Here is a 22,457-nt window from a genome sequence, read left to right as displayed (position 1 = left end):
AAGGATACCCACTTTTCAAATCTCCACAAATGCCAACCTTGCCGGCATCCTGGCACGAAATGCAAATTTGGTACGTAACCACTCTTCACAGGTACATCTCTTATTCTTAGAAGTTTAAAATAGACCCTATCACAGAAAATTCAGTAAGAAACTTTTTGTGGCAAACAACTGTTTTCTGAAGTTGGAACACAAATAGTGACAGAGGCAGGAGGGATATATTCTGAGGGTCATTGAGCCATGGTGCCTCCTCATTTACTTGCTTTAGGGCTGCCTAGTACGTCCCCTCCAGGTTTCCCTTACAAACTGTCGGGAGCATTCTTGCTCTTATTGCTGAGCAAACACAATGTACCTCTCCACATTCATCCTAAAAGCTTACTCCATTACAAAAATAAACAACAAAAACAAGCATTTTTCTGTATTTCTTTTCTTTTAGGCATATTCTGTTTGGCTGAAATAAATTTCACAAAAAAATTTTAAAGGCACTCTTTCATTCATTTTTTAATTGACATTTAGTATTTTTATAAGTATGTTGGATATACATTTTTGACCTCTACAGATCATGAGTTACAAATGGAATTTGGAATATTATTACCAAATTTTTTAAATTTAATGACTGGAGGGGAGAGAGACATGGCAGACTCTGGCCCGCAGTCTCAGTGTGTTGTGACTGAAGACAAAAACAAATGCACAGGCTACAGCAAGCATGCGCAGAAAGGGACGGTACAGTACTCTCTTAAAATGAGAGTCCTGTGGTCACTTCTCTCAAGTGGAGAGCACCTTGGCCACTCTCTCAGGGGGAGAGGGCCCGACCCCTGCCTGGACAGGCTCTTATTGTTTTTCTCAGGTCTTACATCAAAGAAGGATTTATTATCTATCACATAGACTATTGTTGTCTACATTTTACGTACAATCAAGGAAATGAAAATAACAAATGCAGAAGGGAAAGACGGTGAGCTGATTAGCTCCGACCTTGGGAAAATTCACACAGGTTTTGGAAATCACCTTGAAGACAGACAATGAACATCTACTGTTTCAGACCAGGGTGAGGGAGTTTTGGCAAGAGCAAGTCATAACCGTTTGTATGTATTTTTTAGGTCTGATTCCCATGGGAAAACCTGGTTTGAGGGTCAGGCTCCTGCCCACCACCTCGCTTCTGTAGGTTTTCCATTCATAGCTGAGTCACATTTGCCAAAACAAACCAGTTCCCTACAGAAAGAGAATTCATTTTTTTTGTCCCACTTATTTATACATTTCATTGGTTGATCCCTGTATGTGCCCTGACTAGGGATCAAACACGCGACTTTGGCAGTGCTGTAATAACTGAGCTAACTGGCCAGGGCTTACTAACATATTTGGTGAGGGTGGCTGTTAAAACTTTCTGAAGCATGCCAAAAATATTGTAAAGTGCAAAATAGCAAGACAATCAAGCACATAAAGAATCGGAAAGCTAAAGAATAAGGATGACATGGTGATTACCATAGGGGATGTGGGGTAGAGGTAGGGGTAGGGGAGGTGGGAAAAATGGCAATGAAAGGAGACTTAAGGTGGTGAACATACAATACAATACACAGATGACACATTATAGAATCGTATACTTAAAACTTGTAAAATTGTATTATCCACTGTCACCCCCAATGAATTCAATTAAATACAAACAAATTTTCAAAAATAAGAGTGATGTTAGAATTCAGTGAGTGGTATTTGAACTGCGCCTGACTAACCTGCCATCTGGTCTGTACTTAGGGGACCTAACCTGTGACTATGGTTATTATTTTCTTTAGAATGACCCACAGTTAAATTTTTAATTATTTTTTACTTATTGATTCGAGAAAGAGACAGAGACATCAATTAGCTGTTGTACTTTATTTACACATTCATTGGTTGCTTTTTATATGGCCCTAACCAGGGATAAAACACTATCTTGCCCTATCGGGATGACACTAACCAACTGAGCTACCCAGACAGGGCTTACAATTTTTTCTGTATAGATTGTATTCTAAAATGTGTACTTGTGTCCTGGAGTTTTGAGGAAAAAAATCTCAGTATTGGCCAGAGTATACCAGCCATTGGGGTGAGGGGATGTGTTCAGAAAAAATCTATATTCAAACCTAAAGATCTGCTGTGCTAATACAGGGTAACTGGAAAGAACTTTCCCTAGAATATGGTCAGGGTTGAAGGGAACACACTGTGTGCACGACTGCATAATGCAGCCATTATGGGCAGAGGACAGAGACATACGAGTAGTAGGTCCCTTGCATGGAGAAGTCACCCAATGAAACCAGGATGTCACAGGTCTCCAGCATCACTTTCTGAATTTAAGGCCTCCTAATTCACATGCAGTTGTCCACTCTCCTGCAGGGTGAATATCAGTGCCAGGTATTAACACCACTCAAAAGACCTGAATTGAGACATTAAATTCACTACAGTGAATGGGATCACATCCTGTGTCCCAAAATGTGAATGAAGGTACAGAGACCCAGGTCCAAATTACTAAGGTCTCCTGAGGCTCAACTTTTGTGCTGGGCTCAAAGGCAAGACACACTGTGCTCCAGCTCAGAAAACGGCTCCCCTGGGAAAATGAATGGAACTGACACTTCATGGTGTTCTAGTGAACACTAAGGGGCAGAAGGTAAGTCCTCTGAGACGTAAGGGAAATGGGGGAAAAATAATTGCAACAATAAAAACAGCAGCTTCAGCTGACCCTCCCTGGTCCTCAGTGTATCTGCCCCAGTGAGGGTTTCACAAGCACTGGTAGATTGTCCCAAGCTCTGGAGCCAGGGTTCTGGGTTGGAAACTAGCCTCTTAAATCTGACACTTATCTGTTGTGCAAACATGGAGAACCTACTTCATTCCTCTAACCCTGGATTTTCTGAGCGCTTCAGTATCAGTTTTCACTTCCCAAGTTGTTGTGAGAAAGAGCAAATGCTCAAGGAGCTAACCCTGGAATCCTGGCACCTGCAAGCCCGCAGTTTCTTTCTTTTATTGATCCCTGGAGGCCAAGGAAAGTGCCATCAACTGCTTGTCACATGCAGCCAACTGACATTCCGGGAGCCATCGTGAGTCAACTGGAGATTCCTGGGTGGGAACACTACACCGAGACCTCAGTGCTCACAGCACCTGCCTCCCTTAAGACAACAGGTTCTTAAACCCCTTTAAGAAACTGGTGGGTCAGTGGGTTCTTAAACTCATTCCTTTGTTAAAGGAACCAAAAAACAAAAGTGTTTGAGGGCATTAGAGAAAATTAGGAGCACATGCCCTGAAAATGTCTCTATAGGCAAGCTATGGTTCTGCTGCAAAGCAAACGGTCACTTTAGCTCTTGACCTCCAACAGCTAAGTGATGGAGGCATACCTTACACTCATTTTACACACACACACACACACACACACACACACACACACACAAGGTAAAGCCCAGACCAGAAAGAGTGTTCATTCCCAATGAGTTTCAATGATATTCGGGAACCTGGGATTCAAACTCAGGGTGCCAGATGCTGGGCATCGGGAGTCTGATCACTGCCCTCCTACTTCCCTCAGCAATGGGCTCTGGGACTAAAAAATCACCCTGCCCGTTCTGATGCCATCTGGTTTCCCTGAGAGTTCTGTTCCAATCCAAGAATCCCCAGGATAGCAGACCAGGAAATTGGGAGAAAACTGCACAGAAAGGGCTTATTGTATTATCAAATGACTAGACCCCTGAAAATGATGGAGAATGTTAACAGTGCAAATGAAAACTGAAAGTGTCCACTGCATTTTACATACTGTTAAAAGTGTAAAAAATATTAGAATACATCATTCCCATATGAAAAAGATTTATTCCACAAAGCAAACAAAGGCACAAACTGAGTGAATTTCAACATGCAGTTTTGTTTCACTGCCCTTTTCTTTAAAAAAAGTATTACCAAAATTCATAGCAGAGTTAGTCAAACACATCGTCATTTCATCAAACATGCAGAAACACCAAATACGCATCGAAGGGAAGACTCAGTTGGTTTGATTATCCAAATACACCAAGATTGTGGGTTTGTTCCCTAGTGAGGGCACATATGAGAATCAACCAATAAATTCATGAGTAGAACAACAATTTGATGTTTCTCTCTATCCCTGTCTCTAAAAATCTATTTAAAAATTAAAAAAAAATAAGGCCCTAGCTAGTGTGGCTCAGTGGATTGAGTACCGGCCTGCGAACCAAAGGGTCACCAGTTTGATCTCCAGTCAGGGCACATGCTTGGCTTACCTGAATAGGGGCCAGTGGGGGACACTCAAGAGGCAACTGCAAATTGACGTTTTCCTGCCTCTTTCTCCCTCCCTTCCCCCCCTCTAAAAATAAATAAAATCTTTAAGAAAAAAAAGTGTGGTAGCAAGACAGTTATACAAAGTTTAAGTAGGTAATGACTGACCAGATCTGGTAGGATGGCTCAGTTAGGGCATCGTCCCATACTCCAATAGGTTGTGGGTTCAGTTCCCAGGTTATGGGATGTGGGGGAAACAACCAAATGTTTCTTTCACATCTCTGTCTCTCTTTCTCTCTTCCTTGCTGCTTCTAAAATCAACAGACATCTCTACAGGTAAGGATTTTAACAGGCAGATAAATAACCAACCAAAGCAAATATTCTTTCTCTAGAATATGGAGGAAATGAGTACCTCACACACTCCTCAAAAAATGCAAAAAAAGTACAATCACTTTAGATCACAACTTGCTAATTTCTTTTTGTTAAAGCCTCAACCATGGACATTTTTTGGATTGCTTTTAAAGAGGAGAGCGAAACAACATTAGAGACATTGACTGGTTGCCTCCAGTACGTGCCCAAACCGGGGATCAAACTTGCGACCTAGCTATATGCCCAGACTAAAAATGGAATTCACGCCCCTTCGGTTTGGAGACACCACTCCAACCAACTAAGCTACCCGAGCCAGGGCACAACTTGCTAATTTCTCTCAGTTAAACATTCACCTACACTCCAACTATGAGGTTGCATTATGAGTCATTGACAAGGATAAATAAAACATATCCACATAGATAATTATATACAAATGTTTCTACCAGCTTTATTTTCAAGTCAGAGTATACAAATAACTCAATTCCCATGAACAAATGAATAAACAAGTGGTGACATATTCAAAAACAATAATTCTAAACCAACAAAAAAGATCAACTGCAAATATATCATTACTGAACCTCCAAGTATTTACATAACATAAATAAAAGCAGTAAAACTATTCTGATTCCAAACATATAGATTCTATTAAATGCAAAGCTATCTATTAAAATGGAATGTAAATCAATAGTTAGAGAGACTTGAAGGGCAGGGAGAGAGATTAGAAAAGGACATGAGGTAAACAAACAGTGACAGATACAGTCAGTATTATGGTCATGATGATGGTTTCAGTTTCATGCCTAGGTCAAAACTTCTCAAATACTGTATTTGAAATACATGATTTACTAAGAAAAACTTTTAAGGAATTGTTCAAAATTTGAAAAATCTGTATGTCCAAGACTCTTTGGAAAACAGGTCTGGCAATTTTATATCTAATCCATGACGTCATGCCCTCTAGAATTCCATTTTTCTCAATGACATCAAATACACCAAATAATAAATAACTTTGATTTAAATCAATAAGAATGCAGGCTGAGTCAGTGAAGTCACATACCTATTCTACAGGTAGTGCTTTATTAAATTATTTTTAATTTTTCTTATACATACCCCTTTTCTTTGTGTCCTTACCTCGGTACCAATGGTCTTAGGTGAATATCTGAAAGGCTACAGAAATCCACAAAAATTCTTTACAATTTTAACTGGCAATTATTTTGGCCACAGAAGATAAACATGCCTGGAGATCATCAGATTTGTGTGCATAATGATGCTGCGGTCTTTTTCTCAGTATCATTTCTGGATGTACATTCAGAAAAGGCACACTCCACTAGCTGGCTGCAGTCTCCTCCAATTATTATTAGTCCTGTAATTCTGTAGCAATCATGGTTTTCCCTAATCAGAGTTGGCTCCAGTGTTGTTAACACTAAATAAGGGAAAGGTACATTTCATATATATCTAAGAAATCCCACCAATGTGAACTCTTTATGTACAAAGATGGGTTAGAATTTTGGGCAAAATATTTCCCATATTCACTGTACTCATAGGGCCTTTCTCCAATGGGAACTCTGATGAGAATGAAGATCAGTTTCTGATTAAAATTTGGCACATCACTACACTCTAAAGTACCTCCTCCAGCCATGGCCGGGTGGTTCAGTAAGTTGGAGCATCGTCCAGTGCACCAAAGAGTTGTGAATCGGATTCCAGGCATGCCACACACGTAGGTTGTGGGTATGATTCCTGATCAAGGCACGTACAACACACAACCAACTGATGTTTCTTTCTACATTTTTCCTCTCACCCTCTCTCTCTAGAAATCAATAAACATATGCACAGGCGAAGATTTTTTTTTCTCCAAAAAGTTCTTTCTCCAGTGTAAACCATCTAATGACAATGAAGGTCAAAGTTTCTGAAAAAAGTCTTCCCACAACACTGCATTCATACAACCCCTCTCCTGTAGGAGCTCTCTGTTGATTGTAAACATTACTAATGAAAAAAGATTTCTCATTCATTGTACTCTTAAGGCCTTTGTCCAGAGTGAAATCGTTGATGGTAACAAAGCCTATATAACACTTCCACATGCACTGCAATCATATGGTGGTTCTCCAGTGTGAAATATTTGATGACGGTAACTGAGGTTACTTCTACTGGTAAGATTCTCCACATTCCCTACAATCATTCTCCTGTGCGAACTCTGCGGTGTTGAATGAGGTTAGTGCTTTGACTCAAAGACTTACAACATTTGCCACACTCATGACTTTTGTCCAGAATGAATTCGATGGTGTTGGATAAGGCTGGAGCGTTTTATAAAGCATTTCCCACACTCACTGCACTCATAAGGCCTTTCCCCGGTGTGAAGTCTCTGATGACAATGAAAGTCATATTTCCTCTTAAAAGATTTCCCACATTCACTGCACTCATAAGGCCGTTCTCCTGTGTGGACTCTGTGATGTTTACAGAGGGCAGAACTACTGGTAAAAGATTTTCCACATTCACCACACTCATAAGGCCTTTCTCCAGTGTGAACTCTGTGATGTTTACATAGATCAGAGCTACTGGTAAAAGATTTCCCACATTCACCACACTCATAAGGCCTTGCTTTAGTGTGGACTCTGTGATGCTTACGGAGGTCAGAGCTACTGGTAAAAGATTTCCCACATTCACCACATTCATATGGCTTTGCATTGGTGTGAACCCTGTGATGTTTACGGAGGTCTGACCTACTGGTAAAAGATTTTCCACATTCACTGCACTCATAAGGCCTTTCTCCAGTGTGAACTGTCTGATGATAACGGAGAGCAGAGCTACTGGTATAAGATTTCCCACATTCACGGCACTCATAAGGCCTGTCTCCATTGTGAACTCTTTGATGACAATGAAGGGCAGACCTATTGGTAAAGCATTTCCCACATTCACTGCAGTCATAAGGCCTTTCTCCTGTGTGAACTCTCTGATGATCACGGAGAGCAGAGCTATTGGTAAAAGCTTTCCCACATTCACCACAATCATAAGGCCTTTCTCCAGTATGAACTCTGTTATGTTTGCGGAGGTCAGACTTACTGTTAAAACATTTCCCACATTCTGAGCACTCATAAGGACTTTCTCCAGTGTGAACTCTCACATGACAATGAAGGTGAGAGCTACAGGTAAAAGATTTCCCACATTCTGAGCACTTGTATGGCCTTTCTCCAGTGTGAACTCTCTGATGACAATGAAAGTGATATTTCCTTTTAAATGATTTCCCACACTCACCACACTCATAAGGCCTTTCTCCAGTGTGAACTCTCTGATGATCATGAAGGGTAGAGTGACTGGTAAAAGATTTGCCACATTCACAACACACATAACTCTGACTTCCAGTAAGGAAACCATGATCGTCAACAAGTGTGTCATCACAGCCAATGGCTTTCTTACATTCTCCTGGGTTGTAATAACATTCTGTACTTTGAAAAGTCATTTCCGACTCAGAGATTTCATTTGCCTTGTGCATGGTCTGAGTAGCCGCTTGCTCAAGAAGTTCTGAGCAGACAACAAAGTATTTTCCAACTTGACTACAGGTACAAGGCTTCCACGACACATGGAAATTACAGCTCTCTTCAAGTGGGACTCTATCCACACTGCTTGTGAAACAATTTTTTGTTCTGTGCTCTTTCTGGTGTTGGTGACACTGTGCACTGAAATAAAATTATTTTGTACATGCCCCACACTGTGGCAATTTCTGTGTTATGTTCCCTGCTGGGTCAACCAAGAGGAAAATGTCTCTCAAGACAGGTCCACAACTCTCACAGGGTGGCTCTTCTGGGAAGACAAAGCTGCTTTGAGATTCTTCACCTATGAGACTCTTATAGTAACACTCTGTTCAATGGGAGCCTCCACAGCCTCTGCTCCACAGCAGCAATCTAAACAAAAAGAAACACCGTTGAAGTATATACTAACCAATGGGAGAGGTATTTGCACCACAAATTTGCATCTGTCATGTCTAGTCATGATGCCACATGATGGTTTTAACACTAGTGAAACAGACTCTAAAAAACCTGTAGTTATGCATCACCAGGCAGTAAGGCCAATACAGAATGGAAACCTCATTAAACAAAGGACACTAAGATAGGACAGGACACACAAAAGAGAGGCTGGGCTTTCAAGCGGTTCCACTGTTGATGGCTGCCTGCAAAACCCTTCCTGCTGGTGACATAAGGCTGTGCAGTGAAATATGAATGTGCTCAGAACATGAAAATCAACTGTAGCATAGGAGATGCTGTACAGGGTTTGTATAAAAATATATGCACACTTGAAAATTCAACAGGCATTAACTGAAGTTGGAAAGCACACCAAAAGGACTCTAGAGAAATAGTTGTGGTGTAGAACAGTGGTCCCCAACTTTTTGGTACCTGGGACTGGTTTTATGGAAGACAGTTTTTCCATGGACCAAGAGGATTGGCAGAGGGGAGTGATTTCAGGATGATTAAAGTGCATTACATTTATTGTGCACTTTACCTCTATTATTACATTGTAATATATAATAAAATAATACAAATCACTATAATACAGAATCCCTGTTAATGATAATCTGTATTTGCAGCTGCTCTTCAGTACTAGCATAACCGCCTCAGCTACACTTCAGATCATCTTGCATCAGATTCTCATAAGGAGCACGCCACCAGATCCCTCACATACACAGTTCACAGTGGGTTTCACGCTCCTGTGAGAATCTAATACTGCCTCTGATCAGACAGGAGAAAATTCAAGCAATAGGAAGTGGCTATAAATACAGACAAAGCCTGGGGATCCATTGTGGAGGTTAGACAGACAGATACTAACTTTGGCTGGAAGTCAGAGTAGAAATAACTAGAACTAACAAACTAGCAAAGTGCCAGCATTCAGAAAACATAAGTAGATTAAGGTGTGGTCACTGGTAATGGTAACAAAATACAATTAAACAGGTTCCTCATTACGTTCTAACAAAGCCCTGGCATCAAACCCTGCCCAACTGCCATTCACCAATACCAGAACCCTTGTGAGCCCATCCTGTCATGGCTGGACTGGTGTCCCTCTTTTAATACACAAAGGACCATTCCAATTCATTCCCAGTTGATCAATCACATGGAATACTGATGATGCAACTCCTAAGAGAAACTCCTAAGAGAAAACAGAAGAGCTGAATAACCAGCACTGTTACAGAACAACTCAGCACAAAGAGACCAAAGGGAAAAGATCTGTGTAAGAAATGTCAGCAAGATGGCAGAATATAAAATACAAATATTCAACCACCCTCCAAAATAATTACACAATTATCTATGATAAAAAGCAGACTGGGAGGAAAGAGGTAAAGGGTTACAGACCAGTTTTTCCAATGTGTCATAAAGCGGAGCATAAAAGAAAGAACTGCACAGAAACAACTACGAGAGAGACGGGCCTAGCAAAGATGATGAGGCGAGGATGACGGCTTCTCCTCCAAGCCACCGTGCTTGTGCTACAGTGGATTCTAATGGACTCTTTGTGAGTAACCATGGAAACTGCTGTCACTAAGAACTTCAGGATTCTCTGTATCTACAAACTCCCCACGGAATTCACCTCAAAGAAGCTGTGGAGTTTGTCAGCACAGATATCAAGAGGAATGCCCTTGACCACAACATGACTTGTGAAAGAATAACATCAGTATTTCCCCAGCAATGTTTGCCACCAAAGACTCCAAGAGATCAACAAATACTGGAAAACCGCTGCCCTGGCCACTGAGGATGCCTATAGCCTCCTCTACTCTTCATGCTTCAGCTCATGAGGTAGCAATAAGAATGAGAAGTGAAACTTGAGTTCAGCACCAAAAACAACACACTACCTATCAAGTACTATTGTATCCACAAGCAGATAAAACTATTTCTCTAAATACAATTGTTTGCCAGTAGATTCTCAACCAGGGCACATGCCTGGGTTGTGGTCCAGGTCTCTAGTTGGGAGAGGGCAACAAGCAACCAATTGATGTTTCTCTCGCACATCGATGTTTGTTTCCCCCACTTTCTCCCTCCTGTCCCCTCTCTCTAAATAATAAATAAAGTCTTTAAAAAGAAGTACTTGTCTAAACAAAATTGGTTTTATAAAGTCCAAAAAAGTCATTGTTTCACCAAATGCTCAGATATTAACAGGAAGACAAAGAGAAATACAACAAAAAAATCACAAGAGGAACATCACAATGTTCAACTGAAATTTCTAATAAATGGAGGCATGCAAACTGCCCAACAAAAATATAATAATTTTTTAAAACCTCAGTAAAGGTGAACACACATGGAACTCAACATAACAAACAAACAAATATATAAACAACACATGGGTTTCAGAGAGGTAGAAATCAATAAAATTCTCAAAAGAATTTCATAAATCCTTTATGAAATTCTTTCATAAAGAATGAAATGAATATTATGGAATAGAGAATACAATAAATAAAATGAAAATAAGAGTTTCAAAAGCAGAGAAGATCAAGGAGTAAAATGGAGTCCTTATCTCAGAGGCAGGTTATATGAAAACTTCTATGTAAAAGAAAAAAAATGAGAGGAAAGACAGCCTAGATGAATTCTGGAACACCACAGAGATAACCTATATTTGCATTATGGGAGTCCCAGAGATGCTGAAAAAAGATACAGAAAAGGGAGCTGAAGCAAAGGGACAAAAATTTTACTTTTAATAAATGAGGTAAAGATTGACTTCTAAAAATGAAAAAGAAATATGAATAACCATGTTCATGATCATGTGAGTTCCCTCTCCAGACACAATGCAAATAGGACTTCTGTAAGACACAATATAACAGAAGTGTCAAAAATAAAAGGCAAAGAAAAATTTAAAAGACCAAAGAGAATAGAAACTCCTCATATACAGGACAAGGCTCCGATAAGACTAACAGCAGATTTCTCTGAAGAAACCTTGCAAGTAGGACAATATCAAATGATATATTCAAAACACTAAAAGAAAACATCTGCACACCACCAATAGTTAAACCAGAAAACCTCTTCCTCAGAAATAACAAGAATGGTTCACAGGCCGGAGCTCAAACCACTGAGCAACCCTGGTTAGGGCTGTATGATTTCTTGGAGCAACTGGTTGCAGAGGAACATTGGGGTGGGTATTTTTAAGGCCTTTCAGAATTCTTCGGTTATAAAATTTATTCTCCCACCACCGTGGGAATATAAAATATGTTTTTCCTCACTAATCAATGTGATCCATTAGGTTTCCAGCAAGTCTACTGACCTCTAATCCTATTCTATGAGGGTTCAGTACAGCAGTCATTGGGGCTGCAGGGAGAGAAGGCGCAGACAATGAAACTAGCCCTGCGAAGTCCAGAATCTACCCAGAAATTGGAAAAGCAAACAGTGTACAGAGCTCACAGGTGAGAACACAACAACACCTGAGGAATGAAGGGCTCAGGGGACTTGGAAAGCCCAGTTAGTACAGGTCACTGGTGAGGACATTTTTTAAAAAGATTTTATTTATTTATTTATTTTTAGAGATGGGAAGGGAGGAAAGGAAAGAAGAACAGAAACATCAATGTGTGGTTGCCTGTCACACACCCCCTACCAGGGACTTGGCCTGCAACCCAGGCATGTGCCCTGACTGGGCATTGAACCAGCAACCCTTTGGTTTGCAGGCTGGCGCTCAGTCCACTGAGCCACCCCAGCCAGGGTGGCTTTTTTTTTTTTAAAGTGAGAATTAGTTTATTAAAGTTTGGGAAATGAGGCAAAAAGGAAGACCCCTGGAAACTGGATCGTGGTTGAACCCAAGACCTGCTGCTGCTCTCCATTGCTCTCTGGCGTGCATTGCTCTCTAGTCTAGTCAGTACCCTTAGAGCTTAGGGAAGAAGAAGCAAACTACAGGTCTGAAGAAGGGTGTGCAGGCATGCCCAAAGGAGAGTGTCTTACCCAGGGAATGTGTAAGATCAAAGTTCTGCAGCATCACATTGAGGTACAGGCATCTCTGAGCCTGAACAAGGTGTCATTCCGTCCTGGATACAGCAGCATCCTCAAAGGTCACAACAGCCTGTCAGAATTAATACAAATGAATCAAGAAGTCTGTTTGAGACCCCCAAATCCTGTACTATACAAAGCTTACCCATGCACAAACCCCTCTCCAGGAACCCAGAGAAGTTCAGAGAAGACACCAGCCCTTGGCCCCAGTGCTGCCTGCTATCTCATCACAATCTCAATCACTCTAATCATCCTCAGCAACGATACCAAAGACAGGATGTGTGGCTGATAACTGGCGTCTATGCTCAGGTCCAGGGCTACAGGGCTTCATCCAGTCCTGCCCAGCAATTCCACTGAGTCTCCCTGATCATGCCTCCAAGACACAGGCAAACATGGGCTATACTTCATCCTTAAGTCCCCACACCTGGTACACAGGACCATCAGCTCACACTGCCTTTGGCTGTGCACACTCTGTGTGATCTTTTCCTCATTCACAGCTTCACACCCAGGTTCACTCCCTCAGCTCTGCCACCTCCTGCTCCACACCACAGGCTTCTCTCAGAAATCACCCATGAACTTAGCATATGGATTCCAGAGTGTCTCAGATATTTCATAATGATCTAGTACAACCGACGCAGGCCAGAAAGAAGTGTGGAAAAAATCCCTACAATAGGATGTAGGAGGCCACATCTTCTCATCAGAACCCCTGCTTGTGGGTGGGAACAAAGGGAAACAGCTAAAGGAAGGAAGCCCTTGCTGCAATCACGGATATCAAAACTACAAGGCCCCCTCCCAACCAGAAGGCAGATCAGAAATTGGCGCCACAAAACTTGGAGAAAAAGCCTCCACCCTTGGAAAGGCACAAAATCCCAAGAACTGAGCACTGGATCTCTTATCTCGACTTGGCCCGCGTCCACTCGGAGGCACACGTTTTGCTTTCTTCCCAGTGGCGTCCACACTGGCCTCTTTTTTTCTACCTGAATAAAACTTGCTTTAGTCTCGCACCGACTTGTCCTTCAAACCTTTCCTGGGCCAGTCAAGGACCTGAAGGTTGTCTGACATAGGAAAGTTTAGGAATGCCGAGGGCAGGAGCATCCGCCGGTGTTTGTTAGAGGTTCAGTAATAAAACCGCAGTCGGCCCCGCAGCCCGTCACCTTGTCCCGCCCGGTCACACCGTGTCACCCACCGTCCAGCGCCTCTCTGTCCAGACGTCGGGGCCTGGGCAGCAGGACGTGACAGGAGCCCCGCACCCGGGCTGCAGGGCTCCGTGTGCTGAACGGGGAGGACGGGGTGGGAGAGACGCCGGTTCACCTCAGCCGGGCGCTCAGCGAGCCCGCCGCCGGCGGACTCTGTGGGCGGAGGGGAGGCTCGGAGGCCTGGATCCGGCCAGTTGCGGGTCATCAAGACAGGGACGCGCCTCTGAGCTGGGAAGCCAACGCCTCCGGGGAACACCAGCTGTGAAGCGTCTTTCGTTTAACAGACCGGAGAAGTAAAAATGTCCGCCACTAAGAAAAAAAAAAAACAAAAAACCGGGAAATTACAACCTAAAGTGATGCTCGGGCAGGAAAATGCGCCGCTTCCCGGCTTTCATTGGCTTAACGCCCCATCTTCAGCGCAGTGGCCTCTGGGTAATGTAGTTTCCTAGCTACAGCAATTAGCCGTCCACTCAGTGTCTGTGGCCAATAAAGATGTTACGGTTGGGCACAATTGTTACTAGCACAAACAATTTTTTTAAAGTTTCTCTTTAAAAAATGACTCATTAGAGATAAAATAAAGACATTTATAAAACAAAAAATAAGCCCTGGCTGGCATGGCTCAGTAGATTGAATGCCAGCCTACAAACCAAGGGGTCAATGGTTCAATTCCCAGCTGGAGCACCTGCCTGGGTTGTGGGCCTGGTCCCCAGTAGAGGGCGCGAGAGAGGCAACCACACATTGATTTCTCTCCCTCTCTTCCTCCTTCCCCTTTCTCTCAAAATAAATAAAATTGTTAAAAATATATCATTTTAAAGTTCATATATATATCAATCCCATTGTTTTGGGGCTGTCTTTACTTAAAATTAGCAATTTCCCAATTTTGAAATATTTTAGTTTATATTTTTAATAAACCTTTTCCATACAAATTGCTACACAATTTCTTTTTCCTAATTGAACCCTAATGGATAATGAATTGATTCTGGCCATAGTTCTAATAGATAAACACATGAGGATAAAATTTGGTGGGATTGGTTTGGTCAGGCTCTTAGGCTTGACTAAAGAGCTGAACACCTAACCAATGGAAACTTGAGTACTAATAACTCATGACACAGATGATATCATAATTAATCTGTTACCTGGAGCTGATTATGAGGAAATGACAAGTGTAGCTAGCACATTACTTGAGACCAAAGTCATGCTGCAGTCAGTATTAAGGCAGTGAGTGTGATTACCGGGACTGTGGTCAGGGAAGAATTCTTTTGAGTTTCTCTTATTGCTTGCAAACAAAAAAATAATAAATTTTTTAGTCCCAGTGTGAAAAACAGAATCTTGCGAGACAGCCTTAAATTGGAGCTCTGATTCCTGTGGCTACATTGATCATAGTGCTGAAAGTCAAAACATTAATGTCTTGCAAAATTAGAATGAGATCTGAATACGGTATCACAATTTTTCTGAGTAAATATAGGGCACTGATTAAGAAAACAGGATTCAAAATCATGAACTAGGACAATCAGATGCAAAAACAAAGGGCAATCTTGAAATCCTAAGTGACTGACTCTCTCTTACCAGGTATCTGGTGGGACTAGCCTTCCTCCGCTAATACCACCTGGGGCAGCCACCTGTAAAGAAATGCCAATTCTTCATAAGATTTACCAGAACAACCCATAACTAATACTAATTCTTGGCATGATCTAGAAAAATAATGGACACATCATAAAATTATGATACTTTGCTAGTATTTTTTTTTCCAAAAATAAAGAGCAACTATGGGTATGGGTTCCTCACCTATTTGACCAGAAAGGGTAAAATATATTAATAAAACAATAAAATATACGAATGGACCAAATTCACTGACACAATGAAGTACTAGAGAATCCAGTAGAGTGCTAGCTTATGAAGCTGGAGGAGGTGGCTCTAACAGTCCACCTTTGCATCTGACTATGGATTCAATGGCAGCCTTTGGTTTAATGAGGCTGAGATGCCACACGGTATGATGTACAAGATAGACCTGGCTTAGGGATACAGTGCTGGTTTGGTGGCAGATATACTAGAATTGTTTTTAAATTTTTAGAAAGTTACTTATTGATTTTTAGAGACGGGAAGGGAGGGAGAAAGAAAGGGAGACTAACACCAATATGAGACCGAAATATTGACTGGTTGCATCTGGCATACCCCCAACTGGGGACCTGGCCTGCAACCCAAGCATGTACCAAGAATCAAAATGGGCAACCTTTCAGTTCACAGGCTGGCACTCAATCCACTGACCCACACCAGCCAGGGCTGATAAAGACATTTCTTAAATGTGAACTTTATATCAGATGAAATGAAATATTTGTATAACCCTGGCTGCCTTGGTTAAAGCATTGTCATGATACCCCAGGGTTAAGGAATCGATCCTTGGTCATGCCACACATAATAACCAACTAATGAATACATAATTAATGGAACATCAAATCAGAATTTCCCCTTCTTCCCCTTCTCTCTATTCTCCCTCTATCTAAAATGAAATTAAAAAAAAAAAACTTGTCCACAGGTTTTCCCACATTTGTTTCACTCATAAGGCTTTGCTCTACTATGAAGAATGATGTGTCGGGGAGAGGTTAGAGCTTTGTCTAGCCTTCCCTCATTTGTACACTCATAAGGTCATTCCCCCATATAACATTTGCAGTGATCAACGAGCTTACTTCTTTGTCTGACTTCCCACATCACTACAGTATTAAAGGCTTTTCTCCAGTGTGAACTCTCTGGTGTTGCAGGAGGATACAGCTTCGGCTGAAGGACTTCCCACAATCACTACATTCATACAGCTTTTCACCGTTGTGAATACTCTCATGTCTAAAAAGGGAAGATTTGCAGCTAAAATATTTCCCACATTTAGTACATTCATAAGGTCTATCAGCATTGTGAAACTTTCTGGTGTTTAACCAAGTTTGAGCTCTGGTTAAAACATTTCCCACGTTCGCCACACTCATATATGGTTTTTCACCAGAATGAACTCAACGATGCTCTGTAAGGCACCACCGTTGACCAAAGGATTTCCCACATTCACCACACTCATGCAACTTTTCTCCAGTGTGACCTCTCTGGTGTTTAGTAAGGACAGATTTGCAGCTAAAGCATTTTCCACAAACACTACACTTATATGGCTTTTCTCCAGTGTGAACTCCACTATGCCTTTCAAGGCAATATTTGCAACGAAAAGATTTCTCACATTCAGCCCTGGCTGGTGTAGGTCAGTGGATTGAGTGCCGGCCTGCGAACCAGAAAATCGAGGTTCGATTTCCAGTCAGGGCACATGCCTGGGTTGCAGGCCAGTTCCCTGCAGGCCAATTCCCAGCAGGGGACACATGAAAGGCAACCATACATTGATGTTTCTCTCCCTCTCTCCTTCCCTTCCCCTCTAAAGATAAATAAAATCTTAAATATTACTGAAAATCAAAAGATTAATGTTGGAAAATTACAATGTGAGTTGAATACAGTATTACAATTTTTTTATCTTTATATATTTTTTAATTTTATTTATTTATCTTTAGAAGGGAAGGGAAGGAGAGAAATACCAATGTATGGTTGCTTCTGGTGCATCCCCTGCTGGGAACTGGCCCCTCCTGGTAATTGACCTGAAACCCAGGCATGTGCCCTGACTGGGAATCGAACCACGATGTTTTGGTTCACAGGCTAGTGCTCAATCCACTGAGCTACACCAGCCAGGGTTACAATTTTTCTTGTGAATCTTAGGACATTTGTTCATAAAGTGGGATTCAAAAATCATTAAATGAAGACATTTGGTTAGATGTAGAAGAAAATGACAATCCTGAACTCTTAAATAACTGAGTCTCTCTCAGCAGGTGTCTGGGAAAGTACTCTTCCTCTATCACCTGATAGCCACCTGTAAAGGAAAGTTAATTATTTGCTAGATTCACCACTACAACCTATAACTAGTACTAATTCTCAGCATGATCTAGAAAAATAATGGACACATCAGAAAAATTATGATACTTTGCCAGTATTTTTTTTTAATCAAAAAGCTAGGGAACAACTGTGAGTATGAGTTCTAAGGTTGTTTGACCAGGAAGAGCAAAATATATTAATATACCAATACAACAGATGAATGGACCAAATTCACTGATAGAGTGAAGTAGTAGAGATTCACTTTAGTAGTAGGTTAGCTTATGAGACTGGAGGAGTTTGTTCTAACAGCTTACCTTTTCACTTGACTGTGGATTCAATGGTGGTCTTTTGGTTAATGAGGCTGAGATGCCAGAATCAGTCTGGTATGACATACAAGACAGAACTGAAAGGCTTAGGAAGACAGGGCTCCTTCCTGCAGCACATACACTAAAACCAAAATGACACACAGAAGAATCAAATGACCCCTGCATGACAATGACACACAAATTTGTGAAGCTTTATATATATTTAAAAAAAGGAAAAATTAGTAATAGAAGTATTGGCTGAATTTATCATGTGTGAGAAGCACATCTATATGTGTATTAATGACATTTTAAAGTCTTCTGTATTTGATAATGTTGACATCTTGGACACCTACAGATCTGGAAGGGACTGCCCCACCCAGAGCTACCTAATTCTAAATATACAACCTGTCCAATAACCTGTCTTTCTTTCATGTGCAAGCCAACCAATCCACAGCCATAACCCATACACTTCCTTTATCTGACTGTCAGCACAATAAACCAGTATTTCCCCTAAAACAACCCAGGCCTAGGTACTAGAATGGTAGTGACCACCCCTATTCCTGAAGCCTGCCAGAATTCAAAGTCAATAATCCTATATGGTGTAAGGTACCATGCTATACCTTGAAAGCCACAAGTAACACTTCTGCTCATGTTCTCCTTTCTGCCTCTGACCAGCACTGCTGCTTTGCAATGTATCCAAGTGTGGTACAATGTATCTCTGCTCTTGGGAACAGTAAGTAATGACAAATTCTTACAGACACATTAAACACTCCATGTCACTAATCACCTCTGTAAATTAAAACCCCAAAGATAGTCCTGCTTGGTGTGGCTCAATGGATTGAGTACAAGTCTGCAAACCAAAGGGCTGCTGGTTCAATTCCCAGTCAGGGCACATGCCTGTATTGAGGGCCAGGTCCCCAGTATGGCACTCAAGAAGCAACTACACATTGATGTTTCTCTTGGTCTTTTCCTTCTTCTTTTCCTCTTTAAAAATAAATAAATATTTTTTAAAAAATTAAAATAAAACCCTAAGGGTATAATCAAGATAATTGATGTAGAAAACAGGGAGATGGATGATATTCTATAGAAGAGCATGCCTTCCTGATTGCTCTTGGCTGCATAAGTGGATTACTTAAACATCCAACAATGCCTGAAAAGGCACAGCTAATTCTTGACCCATTTATTCTTTGGATGCCATTTCTCTATGCTGTGAATGTGTATGCTGTCACGGTATTTCAACTTCATTTATAAGATGGTCTCAAAGAAGGGTGGGGAGAATGGTCAGGGGTAAGATCATCTGTTAAACTGGTGGGAAGAACTTGAGCTTCCTTAGACCTTCAGCCTCTCTCCCAGTGTGCAACAAGAAACAGTGATTTCTGGGTGGCACTCAGTACTGAGGGACTGATGGTAGGGAGAACCTTTTAGTAATATTAGCAGGAAGACTAACAGGGTTTAAACACAAATTACTCTATGTAATGGTGAGGACGGGTGATGTGTTTGGGGTGACAGTGATGACCCTGTCGAATTCCAGGGCAATGGTGCTGCCATCCATGAGGGCAGGAAGAGAGGAGTTTGCAGAGAAGGTACAGCATGTGTGGGGGAGGGGCCCTTGGGCTTCTGGTGGCATTACAGCATTGTTATGAGGTAGTCCCACCTCACAGGAAAAAAATCTGGGGGTATGGCTGGAATCTGGTTTCCCTCAGAAAGAGGATGCAGAGGAACAAGTTGAGCTGACCCAGAACTTGTCAGCTAAATTTTCCCAGCTCACACACTTGCCAGCTGGGCACTCCCTGTGATCTACATTTACCTCCCTTCAGTGGACATAACAAACAATGCCTCTGCTCAGTAATTTCACCGGTGTTAAATGAGATAGTCCTCTGGAGAGCTCCTTAATGTTAGCTACCTATGAGAATTTTTTTTCATGCAATTTTGCTAGAAGAGGTCCACACTTCCTGAGATACTTACTAGACTGTGGGCTTTGAACGATGCCTGGATCCACACCCTCATTGGGAGTCACTAGAAATTCCCCCTTCAATGCAAACCCATGTCCACTTTGCAATAATGAGCAGAAATCCCTCTAAAGCTGTTGGAGGATATAAACAACTCAAGTGCCTAGAAATTGGCTGTTCTTCAGAATTCTGATATTTCTGGAAGCGGGGATTGGTAATGGGCAGCAGTGCATTTGAAGAGGGACCACCCGAGGAGAAAGTTGGGATAGTTATACCTAAGGCTCCTAATCGGAATGGGCATGTTGCAAGGGTTCCTACCTGCCTCTTCCCAAAGCTATAACCACCCCACCTGACAGAAAGTTACTACATGGCAGGGCCTCCCAATCACCTCCATGGAACATTGAGTAAAAAGTGACCATCTATCCAGAGCCTTTAAATACTCGTATTAAATTTATCCAGTTTTTATCCTCCTTGGGATTTGAATAGTTTCAGGCTGACTTAAAACATTTCTTTGCTGAAAAGCTCTAGCCTTTAGTTGCTGAAAAGGGGATTTAAAAAATTTTTTCATTTATTTAGAGAGAGGGGAAAAGAGGAAGAAAGAGGGATAGGTTGCCTCTCATACCCAGTGACCTGGGACCAAATCACACTGGAAAAAGGCCTTTTGAGTATAAGAATTGTGAGGTGCCTTTTACCAGGAGCTTTACCCTTTGTTGTCATCAGAGTTCACACGGAAAATAACCTAATGAGTACACTTAGTGTGCAAATACTTTCATGAGTAGCTCCGCCTTTTGTCATCCAGTTGTTCGCACTGGATAAAAGCTTTTTGAGTACAGTGAATGTGGGAAAGCCTTTATCTGTATCAGTCACTTGCACTATCATAGCTTTCTTACTGAGAAATGTCCTTATGTATGCAGTGAACATGGGAAGTGGTTTCTTTACATCAGTAACTTCTGTTATCATGAGTTTACACTACAGCAGTGCTTTCTGAATGCCGTAAGTATGGGGGATATTTTATCAGTAGCCATGACCTGTTGTCATAATATTCACAGTCACTCAGTTCTTACCAAAGAATTAGGGAAATGTTTTATTTCTAGACCTTTTTTTTATCTTCTCTGAGGTCACAGGTGATAGATTTTATACATACATGCAATATGAGAAGTGTTTTTTACAACACTAAGCTCCATTGTATTAAGAGATTTCACTGTAGCTAAAGGCCTTAGAAGTATAGGCAGTGTGGGAAATTCTTTTCCCATCCTTTTCCCTTTATATGAGCCTTCTGGAGATATCAGTGTGGGAAAACTTTTATTTCATTGTCATTTAGACCTTTATCATAATTCCCTGGTTAAAGGCTTCAAGTGTTTTGTGAACACAGGAAATCTTTAGCTGAATGTCTTTTTTTTTTTTTTTTGCTTTAAGATTTTATTTACTTTCAGAGAGAGAAGGGAGAAAGAGGCAGAGAAACATTAGTTGACTCTCACATGCCAACTAGGGACCCGACCCACAACCCAGGCATGTGCCCTGGTTGGGAATCAAACTGGTGACCCTTTAGTTCATAGGCCTGCACTCAATACAAGCAGGCTGGTGTTCAATCCACTCAGCCACACCAGCCAGGACAAGTCTACAACCTTTTGACATTGGGGAGTTTCTCACTGTGTAAATCATTAAATTTTAGAGTTTGGTGGGTTTTTTTTTAATCGAGAGGGGGAAGGGAGGAAGAAAGAGATAGAAACATCAACATGTGGTTGCCTCTTACCCACCCACTGTAGACCTGGCCCACAACCCAGGCATGTGCCCTGGTTGGGAATCCAACTGGCAACCCTCTGGTTCGCAGGGCAGCACTCAACCCACTAAGCCACACCAGGCAGGGCAATTTATTTTTAAATGATTTAGTTTACTTTTACAGAGGGGAAGGGAGAAACATTGATGAGTTGCCTTTAATACTGGCCCTGAACTGGGATAGAATCCGCAGCCCAGTCATATCCCCTGGGTAGGTATCCAATTGGTAGATTTTGGCTTTGCAGGACACCCAATAAAATGAGCTCCACCAGGGAAAGCTAAAAAAGTGATTTTATTTCCAACCCAGAATGATTTCAATGTCACCCAAATTATAGGGTATAAATTTATAAGGTTTTACCTCTGACTAAAAATACACACTATCACCCAATCTTATGTAGATGAAAAAAAATGACATTTTTAAAAAAACAATTTTTAGAGAGGAGGGAAATAGATTGGTTTCCTTTCACATGCCCTCAACTGGTGACCAGGGTGACAATCCAGGCTTGCATCAGAGGGAGTCAAATTGGTGACCTTTTGGTTTGCAGGCCAGTGCTCAATCCAAGGTGCTACAGCAGCCAGCAGGAAGTTCAGAAAGCCTTGAGCTCCCTTGGCAAAATGTACATTGTCATTAGCCCTTATGGCCATGTAGTCCACTCACTCACAGGGACAAATCAGCTATCTCTATTGACATACTGACTGGAAGTTCCACAGGTCTGATATTTCCACTTCCCATACCAGACTGTATTATTTGCAAGCATGGGAAAATACTACAAGGTACACAGTTACTATACTCAACCCCCCACCACC

The 22,457-nt window shown here is 41.6% G+C and overlaps 2 protein-coding genes and 1 non-coding gene across 4 annotated transcripts in view; 1 reads left to right on the top strand and 2 right to left on the bottom strand.

Moving 5' to 3' along the window:
* The window catches only part of LOC119053151 (zinc finger protein 345-like), a 34,815-nt gene extending 20,704 nt beyond the window's left edge, over window positions 1–14,111 (bottom strand). Inside the window, exons 1-2 of one of the 2 annotated variants that reach the window (XM_053672051.1) lie at window positions 13,723–14,111; window positions 12,492–12,609 (exon numbers count right to left, since the gene is read on the bottom strand). In XM_053672051.1, coding sequence (XP_053528026.1) covers window positions 12,492–12,525 — 34 coding nt within the window. In that variant the 5' untranslated portion in view covers window positions 12,526–12,609; window positions 13,723–14,111. The remainder of the gene's footprint in view (window positions 1–12,491; window positions 12,610–13,722) is intronic. The other variant, XM_053672052.1, reaches the window with a different exon arrangement.
* On the bottom strand, window positions 4,476–8,269 carry LOC119053169 (zinc finger protein 501-like; the record flags this gene model as incomplete). The annotated part of the gene is made up of 1 exon (XM_037150659.2): window positions 4,476–8,269. A coding segment is annotated over one exon (1,428 nt), but the record flags the coding sequence as incomplete, so codon positions are not given.
* A 3,932-nt stretch (window positions 14,112–18,043) lies between the features above and the next one.
* On the top strand, window positions 18,044–18,150 carry LOC119053200 (U6 spliceosomal RNA). The gene has a single exon (XR_005083255.2). It is a non-coding gene; the product is annotated as a U6 spliceosomal RNA (small nuclear RNA).
* Window positions 18,151–22,457: the final 4,307 nt, after the last annotated feature.

Source organism: Artibeus jamaicensis, unplaced genomic scaffold (assembly GCF_021234435.1).
Source record: "Artibeus jamaicensis isolate MK-2021 breed Jamaican fruit bat unplaced genomic scaffold, CSHL_Jam_final contig_723, whole genome shotgun sequence".
Classification (NCBI taxonomy): Eukaryota; Metazoa; Chordata; class Mammalia; order Chiroptera; family Phyllostomidae; genus Artibeus; species Artibeus jamaicensis.
This window is presented reverse-complemented; position numbering and strand designations above follow the sequence as displayed.